Source organism: Anser cygnoides, chromosome 3, assembly GCF_040182565.1.
Source record: "Anser cygnoides isolate HZ-2024a breed goose chromosome 3, Taihu_goose_T2T_genome, whole genome shotgun sequence".
NCBI classification, from domain to species: domain Eukaryota; kingdom Metazoa; phylum Chordata; class Aves; order Anseriformes; family Anatidae; genus Anser; species Anser cygnoides.
Genome location: NC_089875.1, coordinates 23160778 through 23183210, shown reverse-complemented (window position 1 = coordinate 23183210; position 22433 = coordinate 23160778). Strand labels below are relative to the sequence as shown.

Genomic DNA, 22433 nt, shown 5'->3' with positions numbered 1-22433 from the left:
GAGAAATCAGCAGAGTAAGAATTGAAAAAGGGTAATCTATTGACCATGAGATTTCCATGTCCCATGGGAAATGATGGTGTCTCAGTTACTGACATTTTCTTAGGCTCAGGAAATTCTGTCCTGCTTTTGTATACAGCCCACTGCAGCTACACAGACATTTTCCCAATATGGTACTTGCATACTAATCCTCTTGGTGCACATGCAACTAACTTCCCTTTTGTTAAACTATTTATTTTCAAATATTTTCATGACTTTTCCCTATAATCATATTCCCCATTGCACCACGCTGACCTGGCCAAAATTAGGGCCTGCCTGCACACAACAGAAAAGGACAAGTTTTCAAACTTGTGGGTAACAGTTTCTGATGTTCTTCTGCCTCACTTTGCTGCTGATATTGATAAAGCTACCTCAAAAACACTTTTTTTATGGCTGAAAAAAAAAACTGGGAAAGGTTGACCTGCTGTTGAAACAAAACCACTGCTTATCTCTCTGACCAACAACTTGACATCATCTTCTGTGCATGGCTCTAGCTACCTGCATCCATTAATTCTTTCTGGTCACAGTTATACTGTGAAAAACTTAGTTAAGAAAATAATATAACTAGTTAGAAAAAAAAAAAATAATATGAGTCAAATTGGCAGCTACTGAGTAGTCAAAAGGAAAAGAAATCTTGTGAACTAGGACAGTTTCACTAGAATGTAAGTCATTTGTAGTATTACAGGCAGAGTCCTATAGAGTGAAGCTAGAAATGCTTTACATTTCTTTATGAGAATTGATAGGAAACATGAGTTACATCACTGATAAAATTAAAAACATATATTATTTGAAATACGCAATTCTAATCTTGGAACCTATCTGCAGGTATCTAATAACTAAATTCCTTGTTCTGAGAAAAGATGAAAAACACCTTGGTGGCTGTACTTCTCATAAGACTCCCCACCTAAACGACTGTCCACTACTGAAACCACAGAACCTAAGATTGCCTTCTACATGGGAAGATCTGCATTTCTCTTCAGAGCTTGTGTTTTGCAGTTGTTAACACTGGCTTCTTGACAAATGTCCAGCAGTTGTTTACCTGGTGCAGTTCTTGCTGAAGAAATTGACATTTTCAGACCTTCATCTGAAGTAACTGAGGTATAGGCATCTTGTAAATTCAGCACAGGTAATGCATGTATTCTGCAATACTGACAGATAACTAAGCCACACGGCTTTGTTAAAGCTGCTTGGCCTGCCAGATACCTTCCAACCAGGACAAACAACTGAAATAAGGGAAGAGTACTACACAAAGGACAACAAACAGCCACGCTACAGCTTGCGTAGCTCCTGGCCCATACGACCCAAGTGGACATGGGAAGGTGTCTCAAGAAGTTGGAAGGAAGAGTAGGAAACCTTATTTGAATACAGATATTCAAAAAAGCAGAGGGGAGTGTGATGGAAATCATGCAAAAAAACACAAACAACCCTGTTCTCTACATTCCTGGTGTATATTCAGGATTCGATGTGGTCCAGTATAAATGAACATTTATACAAACTAAGGAAATGCCAACACGTACTCCTCCACCCTCCAGCTTTCTCTCCCAAGAAGTAAACAACCTAGAAAACCTTTGAACAACAGATAACACTTGAATAAGACTGTAAACAGTCTACAGGTATTAGGGTAAATTAATTTATATTGCAACTCTTATCCCAAATTAATGCTCCATGGAGTATAATCTTGTATTTTTCTCACCTTCCCCTTGCAGAAGTATGTTGGTCATTAGCATTACTTACGTCAATAATGATGTATTTACAAACAGATACATCTTTGAACAACAGCCACCACACCCCTCAGTTAATACCTAGCATTCTTGTATATGCAAAGGAAGAGATGTATTAAAAAAACAGACCACAATTATTTTCTACAAAGCTACATTTGTTAATTTTACAGAAATTTGGACAAAATAATGGAATTGGCTCTCCTTTCACTTATAAACTGAGTTACAGGATTATATAATGATCTATTTTACTGTTAAAAAAAAAAAAGAAAAAAGCTGTTTCAGAATTCAAGCATAACCAGATTTTCTTGAGCACCAGCATACTGCTGTCTCAAAAGGTGAGAGTGCTTTCTGACTTCCCTTTCCCCTGCTTGCCACGCATGTATAAGACTGCTCTTCAGTCTTAGAGTGTTACCATTAAAAAAGCTCTCAAACAAGTGTCTCCTTGTTGCAAACGAGTTATAGCCTCAATGGCTTTACTTATAGAAGAGGACAGCCAACATCAAACTCAATTTGTAGTACCGGTACCTGTGGAAAAGGCAGAAGGCCTGAAAATTTGACTCCTGCTTTTGCAGTTTCATTTTTCAGGGCACAGGCTGCAGAAAATACAAAAGATCTTCTGTCATGCTATTGCTACCACATCTGCTTGCTGTAAGGTTGACATCTACATTTAAGATTTATTACCGTAAGTCACTAAAAAAACACTAAAAATCTTAATTGAGTCAATCTAGTCCCTAATTAACTACTGAGAAGGGATGTTGCAAACGCAAAAAAAAAAACAACCAACACAACGCAGAGCTTTGAATAGGTAAAACATTGAAATTGTTCCACTGCTACCACTTTTGTTCTAGTTTTAATAATAACACAACCTAAGTTCTAGGCCTAAGATATGCTTGGTGAGTAAAAAAAAGCCCCGCCGACCACCCTGAAAAGGGAAAACCTGGAAATGTCACTCAGTAATCAAACCTATTAGGAAAAAGAGCATCTTCTGTTTCATCAGTGCTTTTGCATAAGAGCAGCACAATGCTGAAACAATGAGAAACATCATCAGTGAAGTCAATACAAGAAGACACCTTTATGTAGTAGACATGCAGAAAGTAGAAGAGTTATTTCTTATATTTGGGAAAAAATTACCATCGTGACAGTGGAAAAAGCTCTGTCAGTACAATACACTACTATCAGGACAAAAGTCTACCAAAAAAAAAAAAAACAGTTCTGTCTCTTAACCAGGTGCTCATGGAGTAAGATGGGAACCACACAACTAGAAAACAAAATAAAAGACAGTGCCCGTAATTCAACATTGTTTATCTATTTAATGAGGGAGAGGTCCTGAAGATGGAACTATATTATAGTTTAAGACAAATTTTCACATTGTATGTCCAGTGATGCCAAATGAAAGATTCACAGCTTTCTTCTGTCATCTGCTAACACCTGATGTTTTAAGTTCAAGTAGCTACTATGCCTGCAAAGTAGCCTGTCTATACTATATAGCATAAATAACATCAGAAAGTGGCTAAGGACAACGTAAACTTTCTCTGCTTTCATATCCATGACTAACTACAGACCCAGCTTGTAAGACACTTGCAGCAACTGAGGTTGTATGCTCAAATATTCCTGTTTATAACAGAACAGGACATGTGAAACTGATGCTTCAACTCCTTTTATCCAACTAGGTCAATAGCAACTATTAAAGCAAAACCTACTTGCCCTCTGTATCCCTTATACTGCAGTGAATGGAAATAGAAAGGCACAGGGGTCATTCACAAAACCACACATCACCACGTATTTGTCATGTCTGATTAATAATGCATGTCAGCAAGTTATTGAAGGCCTACCAGTTTTGCTGACCTGCATACAGTTCATCAGCTTTTAGGTTCTAGAGATGGTAGTCTCAACCGCTACCTTAGGTGAGTAAAAACTCAGGAGTGGTATTTCTGTACCCTGCTTAGTAACTTCAGCATTCCTCTATAAACATCCATTAGAAAAGTGCCTGTTCCTATTAAAACTATAGTACTCATCACCATTCCCCATTTCTAACATATCTTGAAGAAAAACTGACTGCTTAAAGTACTTATGCACACTACAACCCCAATGATAAAATTCTGAAAATTCCCATTACACTGACACTATATAATGCACAAAGAAACAAGCTTTTATATTTTTATTTTTGTCCTGAACCTTATATAAGGACTGTGAAACTTGGAGACTTCATAGAACAGAACTTATACTTTTCATATATACACACAGATGACATGTCAAAACAGTAGCAGAATTAGTAATTCAAAGCATGCTGATGAACCACCCAACCCTAAAAGGCAACTCAATTAAAATACACTGGGAAAGTATGTCTTTCACCCTCTTACTGCTGGACAATGAGACAAGCTCATCTAACTCTCCCAGCATAAATTCCAGGCTATGTAGGAAACAAGCTACACAAGCAGCACAGGATTTCCCCAATATGCTCTGTCAAGTACAGCCTCAGCGGGTCCCTCTCCACTAGCTCGTTAGTAGCAAAGAGATTTGCTTAATACAGGACAGGACTCAAGGACAGCAAAGCTTTTGCATGGACCCTGAACAACAGGTTGAATTAAAAAAAAAATCCTCAAGAACCCACATGCAAACAAAAATACCACGGAAGAGAAATTAAAGTAAACAAATTAAAGAGCTAAAAGAAATTAAAGTAAAAGGAAGATAAAACAAAGCTGTTCATAACTCCCCATAACCAAAACTACACAATAAAATAAATGTAACAGCAGCCAGAGATAAGAGAGAAGCTCAGGCTTACTGTTCTTTTATTCTACAGCTACAAACAGGAGTCAAGTATTTAAAAAAAGAAAAAGGTATATTTTTGTTTGTAAACAAGTAACCTCCAGCAGGACAATACAAGGTTTCCGTGCTTCAGCCAACAACCAAACATATGCATGGTTAAATCATACAAACAAACAAACAAAATTACAATCCAGGTTTTTGGTAAAACACTTATCACAGCATCACAACGGCTATAAAGGGATTCTGAATTTCAATCTACAGGTACTGACAGTGCAACAAACCCAATCAGAATGCTCTGATTACCTTCAGCCATTTCTTCAATTCTATACACAGAAAGTAATTGTCTAAGGTCCATTAAGTTAACAAATATTTTATTAAAGTTGAAAGAACAAAGACAAAGGTAAAAAAAACATTAAAGCTGCAGAAATTGGCACTCTTACAGCTCCACAAAAACCAATTACTACATTAAAGAAAAATCCAAGAAAAACACTGTCCTTTATAGCATTTCATTTTGATTTAGTATGTAGACAAGTTATTTGTGTATATAATTAGACATGAACTTTATTGTCAGCAAAAACTAAAGCTGGAGGAAGAAGGAAGAGCAAAGAAGCAGTGCTTAGTTAAGAACCATATAGAGTAACTGCCAGCAAACAAATCACACACGCACATTATAGCGAAGACAGTAGGATACCACTGTCCCCCAAGGTCACAGATACACAGAGATGTTTGTTTAGCAAGATAAAGGGACCAAATATTTTTGCAAAGGAAATAAAAGATCACAGTTCAACCGTTTACAGAGTTTCAAACATTATGGTTTGCTTACCTTTTGCAGACTAGTAGGGTTTAGCTGGGTTTTATCTATTATTTTCACAGCAACCTTGAGGAAAAAAACAAAACAGCAATCATGGATTACTAATCTCAGAAAGAATATCTGAACAACAATCTATGAGCAAAGCCATATATGTGCCTAAGACACATATGTCTTAAGTGCCTGTAAGACACATGTAAGTGTATGTCTGCTTTTACGCATTTCAGCAAGCAAAATTTCTCACCTATCAGGATCTACCAGCAGGAGTTCAGGACTTTGCCACTGGATGGTATCACAAAGGAATCGTTTTACACTTCTGTCAGTGTTTGGACAGAACAATGTTACCTTGTCCACTGGAAAACCACCCCCCCCCCTCCCAAGCACCAGGAGGTACTCTATCAATTTCTCTAAGTTTGGCTTTGGAAATAGAGATATGAAATGGACCTCCTCCCAGACCTAAAATACCCTCTCTGATTGGCAACCTTTTTCTCATCTCTTCTCCAAGAATTTACATTTTCAAAAGAGGAGCATGGTTAGGAGAAAAAGTTTAGGCATATCGGATAATTTTTCATACAGCCTGCAACAGCCTTTCTGCGTCTTCCTTTGTGATGACAGAAATTGGGCTTTTCATATTCAGAAGAGAAAGGTAAAACAAGCGCAGAGATACTTGTTATAAAGATAACCAAAGAGAATATAAAATATTATGTCAGCCTTTTTATTATCTTAGTATTTGCAAAGGCTTACCTCTCTTCCAGTAAGAACATGCCTTGCCAGTTTCACTTTGGCAAAATTTCCTTTTCCTATTGTTTTCAGTAAGCGATAGTTTCCAATGTGAGGATGCTCTTCATTGGTAGATGTAATTGAGTTTCTACATCGGGGGATGTTCTGTCTGCTACTTGACTTGATAGGCTGGACATGTGGTTCAGTGTATCCATCCACAGAGGTATGCTGTAAGGCAAATAAAATATTTAGTAATTAACTTACTTGGATTTTAGACTGTTGCAGCTGAATAGACTAAAATCAAAGGAAGCGTGGAGAGGAGTAATTTATTTACTTTTCACAAGTATAACTGATGATTTTAGATTGTAGTCTAAGCGGAGCATGCTGCCTTTACACGGAGTTTGATGCATGTCTCAAGAAAAAGGTCTGCAGAAAGATTTTACTAGCTCCAGAAGTAAGACTGCAGACATCTACGCGCTAATCATTAAGCCATTACAGATTTTTTTTCTAATATGAAATTATGCCAAACTACACACTACTGTTGCAGATATATTTGTACAATCATAACCAAATTTAATCTTTTATAAATACATAATACCAAAAACATTGTATTTTGGCATGCCTGGAAACAAGATTTCACTCATTTTTTTCCCCAACTTCCTTCATCTCAAGTAACAGTATGAGAAAATATGCATTTTTCAAGCAAGCTTTGCTCCCAAAACCTGTTTGCATCTTTCTGTAAGTCGTAGGATTTCTTAGTCAAGTCATTAACAGTACGTATTTAGTTAAAAAGTCACAAATTATCAAAACAAGCCTCCATAAAGCTCATAAATATACTTTAAACCTCAAAAGTCTGAAGAACTAAAAGGATGTTATTTTTAAAACAAGATTTCATACAATACAGCACCCAACGCTAAATGTTAGTAACCTAAGTTTGCACTGCTTCTGTACTCCTCAACTTCCAAGTACATAGGGCAAGATACAGGCGAGTCTTGGAAACCTTCCGAGTAGATAGCAAAAGAACAGAAGGTGTCAAAGTGGGGTTAAAGGTTTCTGTATTTCAGGTGCATTACAGTATCGGCAGCAAACGGGTACAAACTTTTTAACACATGAAATTTAGCCTCCAATCTTTTAAGATACAGATTTTAAGGATGGCAAGTACTGCAGGTAGAAACAGCGTCTTCCCAGAATAACGTGTAGATTTGTAACAGAAAGGCATGCTTCCTTCTCCCAAGACTCAAGTTTTCAGTAAGCATAAAGCACAGCACAACTCCAGATACATTAGTATTTTCTCTTTATTCCCTGCTTCGATCAAGAAGGGGTGTCTCAGTTCCTCTGAGCGGAGCACTGAGCCAGACACAGCCCAAAGGTTCCCAGACCTTTCCCCTTCAGCTGAGCACAGAGCCAGCAGGCAGCACTTAGGTTTACTGTTTCTCCCCACCAGCCGATCCTCATGCAAGTCAGTATTTCCTCGTACAAGACAGAATTTGAAGCAGTGCTTCCAACTTTAGCATGCCGTTACCGCAGACCGATGGCAGCCCCCTCCTGTAAACACCCCGGCTTCCACGCAGCCCCGTTGAGCTGCGAGGAGTTATTTCGGTGTGCAGGCACCACGAGGACTGGGAAAACCAGCAAACAGCTGCAACGAAACCGGCACGAACAAGGAGCACAGCACAGCCCAAACGTTCCTCCCAAAGGCAGCACAGCTCTGCTTACATCACCTCCATCAGCAGTAATTATTCACCATGGCCAGGACAGCGCTCCTAAATATAGTTTTCTGGTTCTCTTTTCATTATCCGAGCGTCTCTGCAAAACACTGCTTTTCCCCCACTGCTTAATATAGAGCTAAAGCATTTTCCAAGTTGTTACAGAACCAAGGAAGTCAGGCGTGTTTAGGCTCTGTGTATCGGATGAACACATTCAGCCATGAAGCACCACGCTGCCGGTAGTATTTATCCCTTAGAAGCGCGTAATTAAAATACTTTCTGTGGACTCAGAGGATCAGAAGGACAGCTCCAGGCTAAGAGGCTTTGAAACATTCCTTCAAGGTAGGACACCAGTCCTACACGTGATAAAAACAGAGACCAAATGAAAATCTTGCCTAAGAAAACACCCTGCAAGGTAATTTATATTTTATTAATAGTATTTGTACGACGCTGACCATGAATATTAGAGCTGTACCTAGAAGCCCATCCAGAGCTCCTGTACTACGTTAGACAAGCAAGTTTTAAGAAGTCTCCGAGCCTATTTCTGCACACGATTAGACCTCCCCAACATGAAATATAATGCCTACCAAAAGCATTTACCCTTAGTATCAATCGCCAGTTTCACAGGGTTAGCCTACTTCCACTAGGCACTGGAAAGGATCTTTTAGCTGAGCAGCTGGACAGGCAAGGAAAACCAACGCCACTGGCCAAGAAAAAGACAGCTTCCCCACAGAGATCATTTCAACGCAGATTTAACATCGAAATCAGTTATTTAATCATAACGACAACACAACAGAACCTGTCTGAAGAAGGAAAAAACTACCCCTGGTTCATGGCCATGACGACTCTGGATGTTGGGCTTTTCGTGGCAGAAAAAGTATACCCCTCCTTACAGTTTGAGTATTCCCTCTTACACAGGGCCTTCTCCACAGCTATGCTTACGGAAGGCAGAAAACAAGCATAAAACAGGTCAACTGTCTTCGTTTGAGAGTCACATAGCTATAACCTCTGAATTTGAAGAGCACTGAATCAATTTCGATTTTTTTTTTTTTTTTTTTTTTAAGTTCTGAAAGGAGCCTCTCTTTTGCACATAGCTTGCTAGTGAAGGAAAACAGAAAGGAATTTAAACATCAAACTCAACAGCTTCTATAGATCAGCATTAAATGAGATAAAAGCATGGCAAGGTTGAGATATTGCAAAAATCAACTTAGGTCACATAACAGTATCTCAGAGATTACTCCCAGCTGATGCAAAAACTGAATTCCAGGGCAGCGTGCAACATCCACGCAACATCCACGCTGTCCAGAAAGGGAGACTATGTCGTTTTAAGCCTTTGCTGGTCCATTACACATTCATTCATTATGCATCAGCTGCTATGAGGCTATTTTAAAATGCTATTTCAGAAGGACAACCGCTAAATTCTGAGAATTTTAGGATGGTGGAAACAAACAGGCTGTAAAAAAAAAAAAAAAATCCACCACACCACCACTCCCCTTTAAGATCCCTGCCACCTAATAACAGTTCTAGCTAATAATCTGCACTTCCTGCACAGGGCTTTAATTAGGGATTCTCACATTTCTGGAGATATCTTGTAATTTGTCTTGACGTGTATCATGTACTAGTAATGCACTGTTTCCCAGTATGTCACAAACAAGGCTCCCTGTATATTCTGTTTATGTCAGTGTTCAGTAAAATGTCTAAAAATCAACACAAAATTAGATGTTTCATAAAACAATTTTAAACAAAAAGGTGTGGCAATACTAAATGTCAAGAGCTGAAACAGTACATTAAAGCAGCCATTTAGGTATTTGGCATTAGTCAAATATTTAAAAACAACCTTTTCAGAAATATAAACAGAAAGTAGTAATTCTGGCATTCAATTTTAGATCATTATTACTGAAGAGAGCTGATTAACTCTTACTACTGCTAGCTAGGTTTGTTTCTGACAAGTTACATTAGGATTACTGCAGCAAGCCAATCTTACTCAAACTGCACGAGTCGCACCCCTTGCTCCCCACGCCCCGCTGCCAAGAACCAAAGCTGTCGTTCCCCTTCTCTACCCAACGCAGCTTTGCAAAGGCGAGACAGTGCCATGCTCAGCAACACCACACCCGAGACAGCACTGAAGAGCTAACACCATGAAGTGGCTGCCAAGCGGGTGCTCCTCTGCTTTACTCACTCAGCATCTTTTAGCCTCTTCGCTAGCCGCTGGGGTGGTATTCTCACTAATTACATGCTTGAATTAATCTTCAAATATAAACATAAATATCATCAGCTATATTACCCATTCTTACAGCTTAGTCTTGAGAAGTCCCCAGAACTACTCTGGCCACCAAACCACACTCTCTTTCAAGCAAACATGGAAGGCTTGATAATCCTTCTGAGTTACACAGTAACGTATCAAGGTGCCTACCATCACACCTCATTTGATTAAGCAAACTTCTTAGTCCTGAATTCCCCCTTCTTGCATTACAGCGAGTCAAATCCTCAGTACAGTCAACCCCCAGAATCAAAGAAAGTACACATATTGCTGGATAGGGCACAGCATCACATTTCCTCACTCAGTATTATCTCCTGCTCTGAATTCAAGTTCCTTTCAGACAATTTTTAATATTCATAACCCCAAACATTTTCAAGCATGTGTCATACACATGAGCATTTGTAACTGCTGTCGTATTTTGCAAGGTAATCAAAATAACTAGCCCAGATAGAGGAGCCTAAATGGTTTAGAAGACCTTCTATACAGGTCTGATTAGTAACAGCTTTAATTCACAATACCGAGGCAGGGAGAAAAAGGGGAGAAAGCTTAGAAGTCACGTCCTGAATGCCCAGTTCTTTTCATATTTAACTGCTTGCTGTCTGTTGCTATTCCTCCAGTAGTGAAGAGCTTCTCACAAACTGCCTTTTTCCTTCTGCTGAAGAAACAAACCCAAACTAGAGGAGTCCAAGTTTTGTGAAGTCTTGGTAGGCCTCAATACAGAAACTAGCACAGCCGTTTGGATCAGCTTCTTCAGCATCATACATCAACAGCACACAGAGCTGCAGGGTTTGCAGGCATGAAGCGTGGTACCACTCAGAGCCTCATGAGATGACAGCATTGCATCCACCACCTACTGCCAGAAGGGGATTCACTTTTCTCCCAGGTAAACATCACGTCTGCACAAAATCACAGCTTACTTTTGCCACACACACCCATCATGTCACACTACAATTAGTAAAGCACCTCCGATCTCAATCAAAAGATTATTGGAGCACTATCTCCCTAACTTTTCATATGTGACACATAAGAAAGTACTTTGGATGGAGCAATTAGAAAGACAGAATGTGTGTGTATGCACACGATTCTCTTCATCATTTCTTACCAGCAATTAAACTAGACTGTGAATGCAGTATAGAAACTTTGTTACTAAAAGAAATGAAGCAATCAACCTATTCCACTGAAACAGGACAACATGCAGGACTGGGCTCAAAACAAACAAAAACTTAGTGAGGGAAATGGAATACACAGGTTTTTAACTGGATACCAAGACCAATGGACGGCAGAGACAGAAGGGGATCAGACAAAACCCCCTGCTCACACAGGCTTTCCAGCAGTGCACAAAGAAAATAATCAAACACATGCATGTGCATCTTTCTGTTTATATCTGATTTACATAACACGGAGGAATTCCAGGCATGAACTTTTAAAAGAGCTCGCAGCTATCAGCAATAAGAAACAAGTTTGAATAAAGCTCGTCTAAGTCAAGCATATGCAAACAATTTATTAACTGATGCTGTGACTCTGAAATGCATTTATATATATACATATATTTGAAAGTCCAGACTAGATGCATGGAGCTCACTATACAGTATCAAGTAAGATACTAAAGAGAATAACTCTCTCACTCTTTTTTGTATCTTTCGTCTTCTCCCTAACTGTAACTTTCTCAATTTCAGAAACACAGCTTCAAAGAAAATATTAAAACTTATCTCTGTTGCAAGATAAAGTACAATATATTAATGTCCACGCAAAATAAGGATTGCTTTCTGGAAGCATTCACGCGTGCTGGTGACAGGTAAGCTTATGTTGAACACGGAGTGTATCTTACACTATGAGCATTATGAAGGTTTTTAAGTCCCACAGCAGTTTTTTTAGTCTTAAATGCTCAAGATAGCTTCATGAGACAGAAATAAGTTTGCCAGCTTTGAGACTGAACTGTTTTTCTAGTCACAGGATGCAATGTTTACAGGTCTGCGCTTCAAGCAGCCTCAGACAGAGCGCAGAGCTGCTCTACAAGCACAATGTCATGCACAGCTACCCAACACGGTTCTAACGCGCACAGAGCTCTGAAGAACACGTGTAATTTTATATAGCGACACTAACAAATCCTGTCCATGTTATAGCAGGCTTTCTCCCTTTTTTTCTAAACACAACAGTGTTACATGGAAGAGTGGACTTCATTATCAAATGCAATCACAGATACTTTCTATTCAAAGGTTTTTAAAAAAAAAAAAAATACACTCATCCCCCTCTGAGGAAAGAAGCCAGTCAAAACATTTCAGAAAAACAAATACCTTCGTGGCAGCAAAGCAGGTCTCATAACCCGAAATCAGCTAACACATTTCCTCAGCTTATCGTTCCCCCTTCAGGAAGCCTCCCCCCAGCCTGGCGTGCAGGTGCAGAAGAGCAGCACCTTCCTGCATTTGTTTTATTTCACTCAGAATTGGCACAGTTACTTCAACCTGGCACTTTCATTCCTGACTCATCTCAAACACAAACAATGTTTTCCAAGGCTAATTTAGGACAGTCAGCCCGTTATCACCTCCATTAATTGCTACAACAAATCAACTGAGAGCCCACCACCTTAAACACAAAGAAAATCAAGACAAGCCTGCTAAAAGCTGCTGCAGTAAACCACAGGTGTAGCCAAGGGGAGGAAAATCTACTTTTCTTAAAATCTTACACCTAATAGCTTCTAGTTATTTATCATTCAGTGTAGTCCTAGACACTGCAATCAAGCCTTACCAAGCAAAAGAGTAAACCTGTTCATCTTTTTTTTTTTAAATCAAAAATAAAATGGTTAATGTACCTCACACATGAAACCTAACATGACTTCCGTGTTTTTGACAGAAAGTGTGTATCAGAAGTGGAAGGGGGAAGGAAGGAAAAAGAAAGGTTATTACTGCTGCAGCCTACTAGACACATTTAAAACATTCAGTGCCTCCCGCAAGCTATAGCTCTTTCCTCAGGAGGTGATCAGTTTAGCTTTGCCAGTGTTTTTTGACCTACCTTACGAGATCTTCAAGCCTGCCAGTGCTGAGCTCCAGACGAGCCCTCGCAGCTCCCAGAGAGCACCCTGCCAGCACCCAGAGACATCCTCAGGTACAGGGCACTACTGCTCAGTGCCATGGCACTCACAGGTAGCTCAAAAACATTCAGTAGGAAAAAAAGGAATGAAAAGCTAATGCCAATAGTTAATTTGAACCAACCAAACAAGAACACACCCAGAAAGAGAAACTTCTGGCAAAGGAAACCGGCAGGAGCTTTTATTGCGCTTATAAAGGACACGGGCAGGTCATTTTTCAGCTGGCCTGATGAAAGGCAGGCGAAAAGAAACATGAAACAACTTACAGTTCAGGATTGTGTCAAGCACATGGAGCTTCTCAAAGTGTTTGCAATAGTACAAGAAATGGAAAAAGCTTGAATATCCAACTTCAAAACTGAGGGGAAAGGGCTGTTTCTGCAGCCTGCAGACGACAGTCTGGAAACCTGAGGCTTGCCTCCAAATGATGAGAAGAACAGCAAGATGCAAGGTTTACTCACAAAAGAGCGACCAGTTGATAGAGTTAAGCATCTCCTTCAATCACGATCAAACAACAGCCTTCTGGGCCACCTGAGGTTTCTTCTACAGAAGGCAGAAGAACATCCGCACAGCTAACTAGCGCCAGGCTCCAAATCCCACCTCTTTCTCTCCAAGTTTACAAAATGTGATTTTTTTTTCTCGTCTATTGGATACTTAAGACACATCTGTGCCACAGGAGGCTCACGTGGGGTGACCTCCAGCCCCTGAGCACAGAAATCCCTCGGCAGCGCCACCATCATCAGGGGAACGCCCAGCCCAGGTGGCCGGGACCACGCCAGCTCCATTTTGACCTCTCATGGAATCACACTGTCAGGGCAGGAACAGGAAAAGAAAACCTATCACACCACTTTTCTACTTCATAAAAGTTATTCCTTTAGCAAGCTGGACAGTAGGCCTTAGTCTTTACATTCCCATTACTGGATTCACCAATGATGAATCCATCAAGACAGGCTGCCATCTTTTTTTGAAAAGAACATTTTACCTCAAGGTTTTATTAGCTTTCTAAAATCAAGCCCGCTGCTAAAAAGCGACAAGATGACCAATTACAGTATCCAAACTGAAAGCAATATAAGCTAATTTAGTGGATGGCCACAAAGATGATACGAGGCCTGTAGCATCTCCCCTATGATGAAAGGCTGAGAGAGACCTGGGTCTGTTCAGCCTTGAGAAGAGAACACTGAGGGGGGATCTTATTAATGTTTACAAATATCTTAAGTGTGGGAGACAGAGGGATTTGGCCAATGTCTTTTCAGTGGTTTGTGGGGACAAGGGGCAATGGCCACAAAATTGAGCACAGGAAGTTCCACACCAACGTGCAAAAGAACTTCTTCACGGTGAGGGTGAGGGAGCACTGGCACAGGCTGCCCAGGGAGGTTGTGGGGTCTCCTTCTCTGGAGATATTCAAGGCCCCTCTGGATGCCTACCTGGACAGCCTGCTATAAGGAGCCTGCTTTGGTGGGGGGGTTGGACCCGATGATCTCTTGAGGTCCCTTCCAACCCCTACAATTCTGTGATTCTGTGATTGATGCACACACATCCCACAAATGAAATTGGAGGGCAGCACAGGGATCCACAACCTCCATTACACCATATTTCAACTGAAGTTCCCCAATATTGAGAAGGATGTTGGAATATTCCTTTGAGATATTCAAAGGGGTGGTGAGGCACTGGCACAGGTTGCCCAGAGAAGCTGTGGATGCCCCATTCCTGGAGGTGCTCAAGGCCAAGCTGGATGGGGCCTTGGGCAGCCTGTCCTGGTGGGAGGTGTCCCTGCCCATGGCGGGGGGTTGGAATTAGGGGATCTTTAAGGTCCCTTCCAACCCAAACCATTCTGTCATTCCTTTTAAGGAGCTTGAAAACCTAATTTAAAGGGTACAGAGACTTATTTTAATATTTTCCTTCAAACAATACAATACAAACATATCCAAAAGTAGTTAGGCAGCCTGTTAATTTTGACAGTTAGAAGAGGAAAAAAATCGCACAGACTAATAGGGCCTATTTTATGCCCTTTGGGGCACCAGCAAGGATCCTTCCTTATCCGGAGAGCACGTTCATGGACCTTTGTGCTAGAGGTTACCAGCTTAGCTTCATTAAGCGTCAGGCTTGCCAGTATTTCCTGGTGCACCTCTCTGCACCAAGGCCTTCTGATGTCAGTAGCAAGTCTTGCCTCAGAGGACTGAAGTGCAAAGTGTTTCCTGGACACCTTCAGCCACAGAAATGTAGTTTTAATGTTTAAGACAGGATTTTACCAGACCCAGCATTCTGCAGACACATTATTTTCATAAGCACTGATACAAAGTTTGACTTTCTGAGGAGAGTGAGTAATGTATCTTTGGCTCAGGAAAATCAACTGCCTTCTAAAAGGAGGTTCCTCTGATAGATGATTTAGTCTGTTTTAATAGCAGTGTTAAATATCAGATCAGAAAACATGGACTTAGTTGGACCGTAGTAACGATTTACCTATATGTGGGTAATGCTACACCACATTTCAGCTTAGCAAATATCTTCCCAGACTTGCACAGATTTACGCTTAACTTTAAGCTGTCCAAACACAGCCTGCCCCTTGGACCAGCTTATATCTTACAGCCCAAGAGCGTGCTCTGAGCAGTGCTCAGACAACAATCTCCTCCGAGCCTCTTGTTTCTACGCTCATGCAATCACATCTTTTAACCTTTGGGCTTCAGTTATTTAACATTACAAGCTACCACAATTTAGGGAAGGAAAAAAAAAAAAAAGCAGCCAACAGCAATATACCACAAAGATTTTGCAAAGTACGTAGTATAGCTAAAAATAGTATTTCCTTACATGTTTTAAGGAGGCTGATACAGTAATACAGTAGATTATGAATATTAACAGGCGCACATATACTGCAGACATCTGTCAATGCACTGAATTCAAGTCATGAACAGAAGTTACGTGCAAGCACTGAAAAGAAATGCAAAAGCCAAGCCCAAGAGAAAGAATGAGCATAACTAATGAAATAGTCCAGGTGACAAAAGTCGCCAAAAGACGTGAAAGAAAAAACACTGCAGGATGCAAAGAAAATATTGAAAACAACAGATGCTGGATTTACTGTCCATTAAAATAAATAGGTAAGAAAATTTGGAAGAAATGTTATATGTGTGTGTCTTTATATATATATATATAAATATAAATATATATATATCGATGAAGCTTAAGAATATGAAGAATTTATGACTAAAGAGTCAAACAAAAACTAACACTTATTCAAAACAAACACAGACATTAAAACAAACATCCAATCCAACAATAGAAAAAAATATTTTACAAAAAAAATTGCTGTGGCTTTCTCTCTCCAGTCCTTGACAGTCAGTGTGTGAGAAATCGCAGATCCCCAGCTATGGCCTTCCGACACTACTCCCAGCCTGCAAGATGTCAAGGTCAGGCATTTCCAGACTTCTTTATCAGGACAGTGAGGGACAGCAAATAACTGGCAGCAGCAATGGCAGCCTCCAGCTCGCTATAAGCAGAGGCAGCTCTTGGCTCTCTCTGGAACTGGTCATACTTTGAACCAGCTTGGCAAGCAGTAAAGAACTGTATTTTACAGTTTGGGACTCTCCAGTTTAAGTGGCTTGCTTGATCAGATGGTGTCTCATATTAAAGCAGGAATTAATTTGATTCAGTTGTAAGGGCGGGCAAGTGAGGAAAGCAGAAATCCCGGGAACCTGATGACAATGTCAGCAGGTGACACAGACGACCAATCCCTGTATCAGGAACGGGGAATCTATCCTCAAAAGTTTATAAGGAGAGCTGTCCTTACACACATTTGAGATGGCTATCACTGCATTGTTCCAAGCCTTAGGATGGGTCAGTCAGTAACGCTCTCTCTTCACCACCAGCAGTCCTAAGATGCTCCTAGCCCCTTGAGAGATGGAGAAAGCCACAGAGTACATGAGATGCAATCACAATGTTGCAATGCCTGAATCATTGCAAGCTAACTGTGAGCTCAGTCTGTATTTTCTTCCTTAAATTTACCAGATTAACTACTAAGCCTTCCATTTCCAGGGATGAGAGCTCTCATGTTAGATATCTTTCTCTTTTCACCAAGCAGACGACAAAGAAGCTGTTCATGTTCCGCCTGACATGAGGTTAGGCAGAGCTTTCTGTCCTTTCCCAAAAATTATCTGGAGGTAAAAACTTTACCTACCACCTGTCAATGTACTTTCCAGTCTCCAGTCTCCCAATTCACTTCCTTCTTTGTTCTGCTGATCTCCCACTGAGCTAGTCTTGGAAATGTCTCCAATGAAACCAAGATAGTATTAGGAAAACAGCTCATGCAGCATTAATGTTTCACTTTATTATAAATAACTTCAGTCTGATAGTCAACTGTTCCATTTAGTTTAGCCTCTCCAGATTAAGAACTATCATATGAAAGGAAACAGAACAAACAGATGGATACAGAAGTGCAGTTTGTCTCTTCTATGCTACTCTAGAAATCCTGACACCACTCACTTTGAAAGTAATTCTATTTAAACAAAATATTACACGCCAGCAGGAAAAGGATTTAATGAGTGATGGTGAAAAAGCTGGTATACAATACCAAAACATGAATTTCCCCAAAAGGTCACACAACTGAAAATAAATAAAATCCTCTAGCATTTAAAAAATGTATAACTTGATTTTGATGTAAGCACAGTGTTTCTGCAGCCATCAGATAAGTGAGAATAGCTTTATTAAAAAGGACCTTTAAATGCAGTTTATTTCATCGGTCTTTTCTTTGCAGAGGTTGAACCATCAGGTTTCTCTCATCCTGTTCACGAACACTACTGCAGCCACACGTCTCTGATAACAAGGTTTTGAATCGACCAATTCCAGCATCTATATTAGATCGATCCTCATTGCTCATACCAATTTTCTATAGATAAGATTGCTCTGGACTATGCAGCAGATGGAGCAAGAGTTTCATTGTGAAGTGCTCTCGTGTATTTTCTTTTTTCATATGCATCTTATGTCCATCACTGGAAGACAGAACTCTAAAAAGAAGGCAGTCTTGTTTAATACTGACATAAGAGAAACAAATTTGAAAAGCTACTATATATATGTACACGTGGTTAAGACTGCTCAGAGACAGTATTGCTAATATTTTTTGTATAAATTTCATTGCGTTAAATGACTACAATCGTCGCTCCTTCTAGAGTCTGATCTTACGGAGAAAATACTATTTTAACTCCATCAAGTAACAATATTTTCCTGATTTTTTTTTAACCACCAGTAGACAGTCCCTACTACAGTAATTGCATGGGGAAGAAAATCTGATTACTGTTAGAAAAAAATTTACTAAATAAAAACCCAAATGCTTTAGAGAATTCTATTGCCTTCAATCGATAACACTGTCTGGAACAGAGATGAACAAATACATTACACATGCAATCCATTTGGAGAAAACTACCATATCCTCTGTAAAAACTCAACATAGCATTTAACACAGTACCATAATTTCCCTGGCAAAAATCAGACTCTTCTTAATGTGCAAGGTTCTCTGAGTTTTTGAACTATGCCTCTGCTTAAGTAATGCCAGAAACATCTAAGAATTAGAGAGATTCTTATATACATCTGAGGCCAAGCATGCACTCTCGAAAGGAATTTCAGATATTTACTGTTTAAGCACAAGTAATTTACGCTGCTGCTACACATAGTGCAGTATCTCCTACACTTAGCTCCCCTAACTCCACAGTTCTCTCACAATACATTCCTGACATATCAACTGACTTCACAATGAAAACCTCTCTCTACAGAGGACATTATAAAATTGTACATCCTTCCTGACTTATCATTGCAAAACCTTGGTTACTCTCAGCTGTCACCTAAGAGAATAAAGCACAGTAACTCTACTGGGGGGCAAAAGGAAATGTAAAGTGGGAAAAATACCGCACCTCTAACAGGCAAATATTTAAAGCTGTAACAATCTTTTTTGCTAGCACCTTCAGAAAGTGCCCCCAAAACAAAGCCTACTCCCCCAACCAACCCAACGCAAAGCATTTCTTCACTCCCTTTAACTTTACAACTCAGATCATTCCCATACTCCTTGAGATCCAAACAAAAGGACGTTGCTCAAAGAATAACCAGGAGATACACTACACAGCTTTAGTAAAGCTCTCTATTGATTTTGGTTATGTCATGAGCAAAACTGGAAAAGGTCCCAGAAAGAGTGAGAAGCACAAGGAAGCTGGCAACAGCTATGCAAGCTTAAGCACAAAAGCACTTAAGTAAGCAAAATGTGGGGAAAAACAAAGAGGGGAGGGGAAAAGGGTGATAAAAATAGGAAATTACAGGTATTAAGTGGCCAGCAGCTTAACGAACATGGATTGATGGAATCTCAGAAAGATGAATATTGGGAAATATGTAATGAAAAAGGGGCTGTGACAGCAGGTTAGCAACTATCACTAGGTTTAAAATGACCCTGATCAAATATTTGAGGGACTAAATAAGAAAATCGCTCCAAGTAATAACCCTTTAGAACACAATTAAGAGGCCTTCTCCACTCTGAAAAAGGTAGCTGCTTGAATGCAAGTAAAAGACATTTTTCTTTATTTTTATTTCACTCTCCTGCTAAGTACATGACTGAGATGGAAAAGATGAGACCCAACAGTAGCAAAAGGTGGAAGCCAGGAGGAAAGGCTCCACAGGAGCTGAAAATAGCCCTCAAACACCATGACTCAGGCTGTGTCTTCACTTTGAAGGTGTGTGTGTGTGTTCAGCGCACCACGAGCAAGGCGCAGGTCCTCCCCCAGAAGGGCAGCAGCACTACAGGTTCTGCCACGAGGTTAGCCTGCGGCAGGAGCCTTTCCTGCAAGCCCTGCTAGAGCCCCATCTATCCAAAAGCTCATCTGTTTTCTCCAACCACATCTGGCTAATACAAGATAGCACCTAACAACCTTGACTAATTTTGTCTCTACTTGAGATTTTAAAGTTATCATGCACTGCTATTACTTTGTAATACAAAAACAATTAGACTGTCACCAGTGATATTTCCATTATCTGCTCTCGCGAAGGACTGCCATAGGCTATCCAGTAACTCTGTAAGCTCAGCAGTACTTTCCATCAGAGACGAAGAAGCTGTGCCCTCTTACTTTTCAAGCAATCGACCTTACTACTATATTTGTTTAAAATACAGTACTGCAACACATCTAGGCAAAGCTCCTCATGTTGAACCTATAATGTATCATGTTTTGGGTATCATTCTCTGCTCAGGTTAGCATCTCTTATTTTGCTGCTTGTGTGAATTCCACAGGCCACGTGTTGCAAACAGGATTATTCTTCTGCTTGCTGCCAACACACCATGACAGTCATGTTAAACAAGGCTGACACCGCTCTAAGGTTATGGAAGGGTTTCCATTCTCTCCTCAGTGCAAGTCAACCTTGCTGATCTGTCTTTACCAGAGAAATCCCTGGGACTCTGAGCACACATATCCAGCTAATATAGCTACTGGATGTTCAAAACGACTGAATTTAAAGAATAGTTTACTGCTCATTTTTTGTATGTGCTTCTTTGGATGTGATATACACCTTGGAATTGAAAACAAAGAAACTGCCTAAAGCTCACTCTAACCAAAAAGTCCTCTCTTTCTGATACATTACCAGGCTTTTGAAATGCAGTGCTAAGAAACATGCAGATACGAAAAAACAGCCCCCCTCCTTTTTTGTTTTCCAAAACACATTAACACATTGGATTGTTTTATTATGAGTGTAGGTTTCTATAACAGAATCACAGAATCGTCTAGGTTGGAAGAGACCTCTAAGATCATCTAGTCCAACCTCAGCCCTAACACTAACAAGTCCTACACTAAACCATATCACGTCCTACATTTTTTGCAAAATGTCACAAACTTGAAACAGTTGGCACACAAAGGGTCAGGAGACAGGGATACCAAGCACTTGTATCTTGATCAGCTCAGCAGGAGTCTTTACAAAAGTCATTTTGACGGCAAGCCACATTAATGCCAAGAAGGTAAGCAGAGCGCAGACCACTTCTGATTGTTTCACCCACAGCCTGCACCTAAGGTGTTCGACAAGCATAGGAATGGCAAGATAAAAGAAGCAAAATGACTTTTACTGGATCTAAATACAACAGAAAAAAAAAAGAAAAAGAAAAAAACTTGAACACACAGACACCACCTTTATTTCAGCAGAACAGAAAGCCTGCTTACCAATGATTTAAGTGAATGTAAAAGTGACGGTAGATCAGCTGCCCTGGTAAGGTGAAGAATTTTAGAGTAACAATGATCCTATGTTTTCCACAGACGCACAGAAAACCTGCACTTTGGGGTTTTACATAAGTACGCTCTATTGATCGATCATTACAGTCTAACCCATGGCACTGCTCCATGAGCACGTCCAGTCCATTGCCTTAAAGATTAATTGTAACCCAGCTGATTTTTAACTATGCGGATGCCTTACTACAAATGTAAACATACGTTTTTCAGCCTAAGTGGGTGTTTCCCATGAAAGCTTACATAAAGAAACCCCTGACTAAATGCTCCCTGAAAAAACTTTTTTTTCTACTGCCATGTCAGTTCACAAAGAAGCAGAGAGAGTACTTGCCAATGCTCCTGCCTTAAACTATTTTACCATGATTGTTAAAGCATGTTTGGTCACTACTTGGGTAAAATAAGATGAAATTTGGAAATGAAATTGGAATTTTTACCCATAGCTTCACTAGGATGCCCACCAGGACTCTGCCTAAACTGCATCATCACCATTAAGTTGTAAACTGACACAGATCTCAGCAATCCTTTGATTTCACCTTTTTTTTTAAGCTATTTATTCTATTAAGTCAGAGAAAAAAAAAGAAAACTTCTTTCTTAGATGAAATACTACCATCTGCATTTAAAATTCAGTTCAGAACTGAGCAGAGAACATAAAAAAGTTGATTTACAATCTGAAAAAAGTGAAAAAATGTTAACAAGCAAAGGCTTGCTAGTAACTGTGGAGAAACAGCTTATTATTAAAATTCAGATTCAGTTGCATTGTATTCATTACACTGAAGGATATGAATGTTTCGACGGAACTTTCCTGCTTTCTTTGTTGTTTTCAAAAATATTCAACTGGAGACCATTTCTTCTTAATTTACCACTACCTAAAGAAGAGTAAACATTTAAGAGTAAAGACCAAGAAGAACTACTGAAATCATTAAAAAAAATAGTGATAATGAAATTCCAGAAAGATAAAAATCACACACAAAAAGCAAGCATTGTGTTTCCAACAACAGAAATCAACAGATCACGTCATGACCACAATACAAATAAGCTAAGTTTGAAACACACCACTGTCTGCAGCAACTTAGTCACAGCATATTTAACCTGGAGGGCAGCAT

General features: G+C 39.8%; 1 protein-coding gene across 7 annotated transcripts in view; it reads right to left on the bottom strand.

Moving 5' to 3' along the window:
* The window catches only part of MARK1 (microtubule affinity regulating kinase 1), a 58553-nt gene that overhangs the window by 29777 nt on the left and 6343 nt on the right, over positions 1 to 22433 (bottom strand). For 6 of the 7 annotated variants that reach the window (XM_066993667.1, XM_066993663.1, XM_066993664.1 and 3 more), the window contains exons 2-3: positions 6076 to 6279; positions 5347 to 5400 (exon numbers count right to left, since the gene is read on the bottom strand). In XM_066993667.1, coding sequence (XP_066849768.1) covers positions 5347 to 5400; positions 6076 to 6279 — 258 coding nt within the window. Of the gene's footprint in view, positions 1 to 5346; positions 5401 to 6075; positions 6280 to 12311; positions 12436 to 22433 lie in introns of those variants that run through there. The other variant, XM_013173994.3, reaches the window with a different exon arrangement.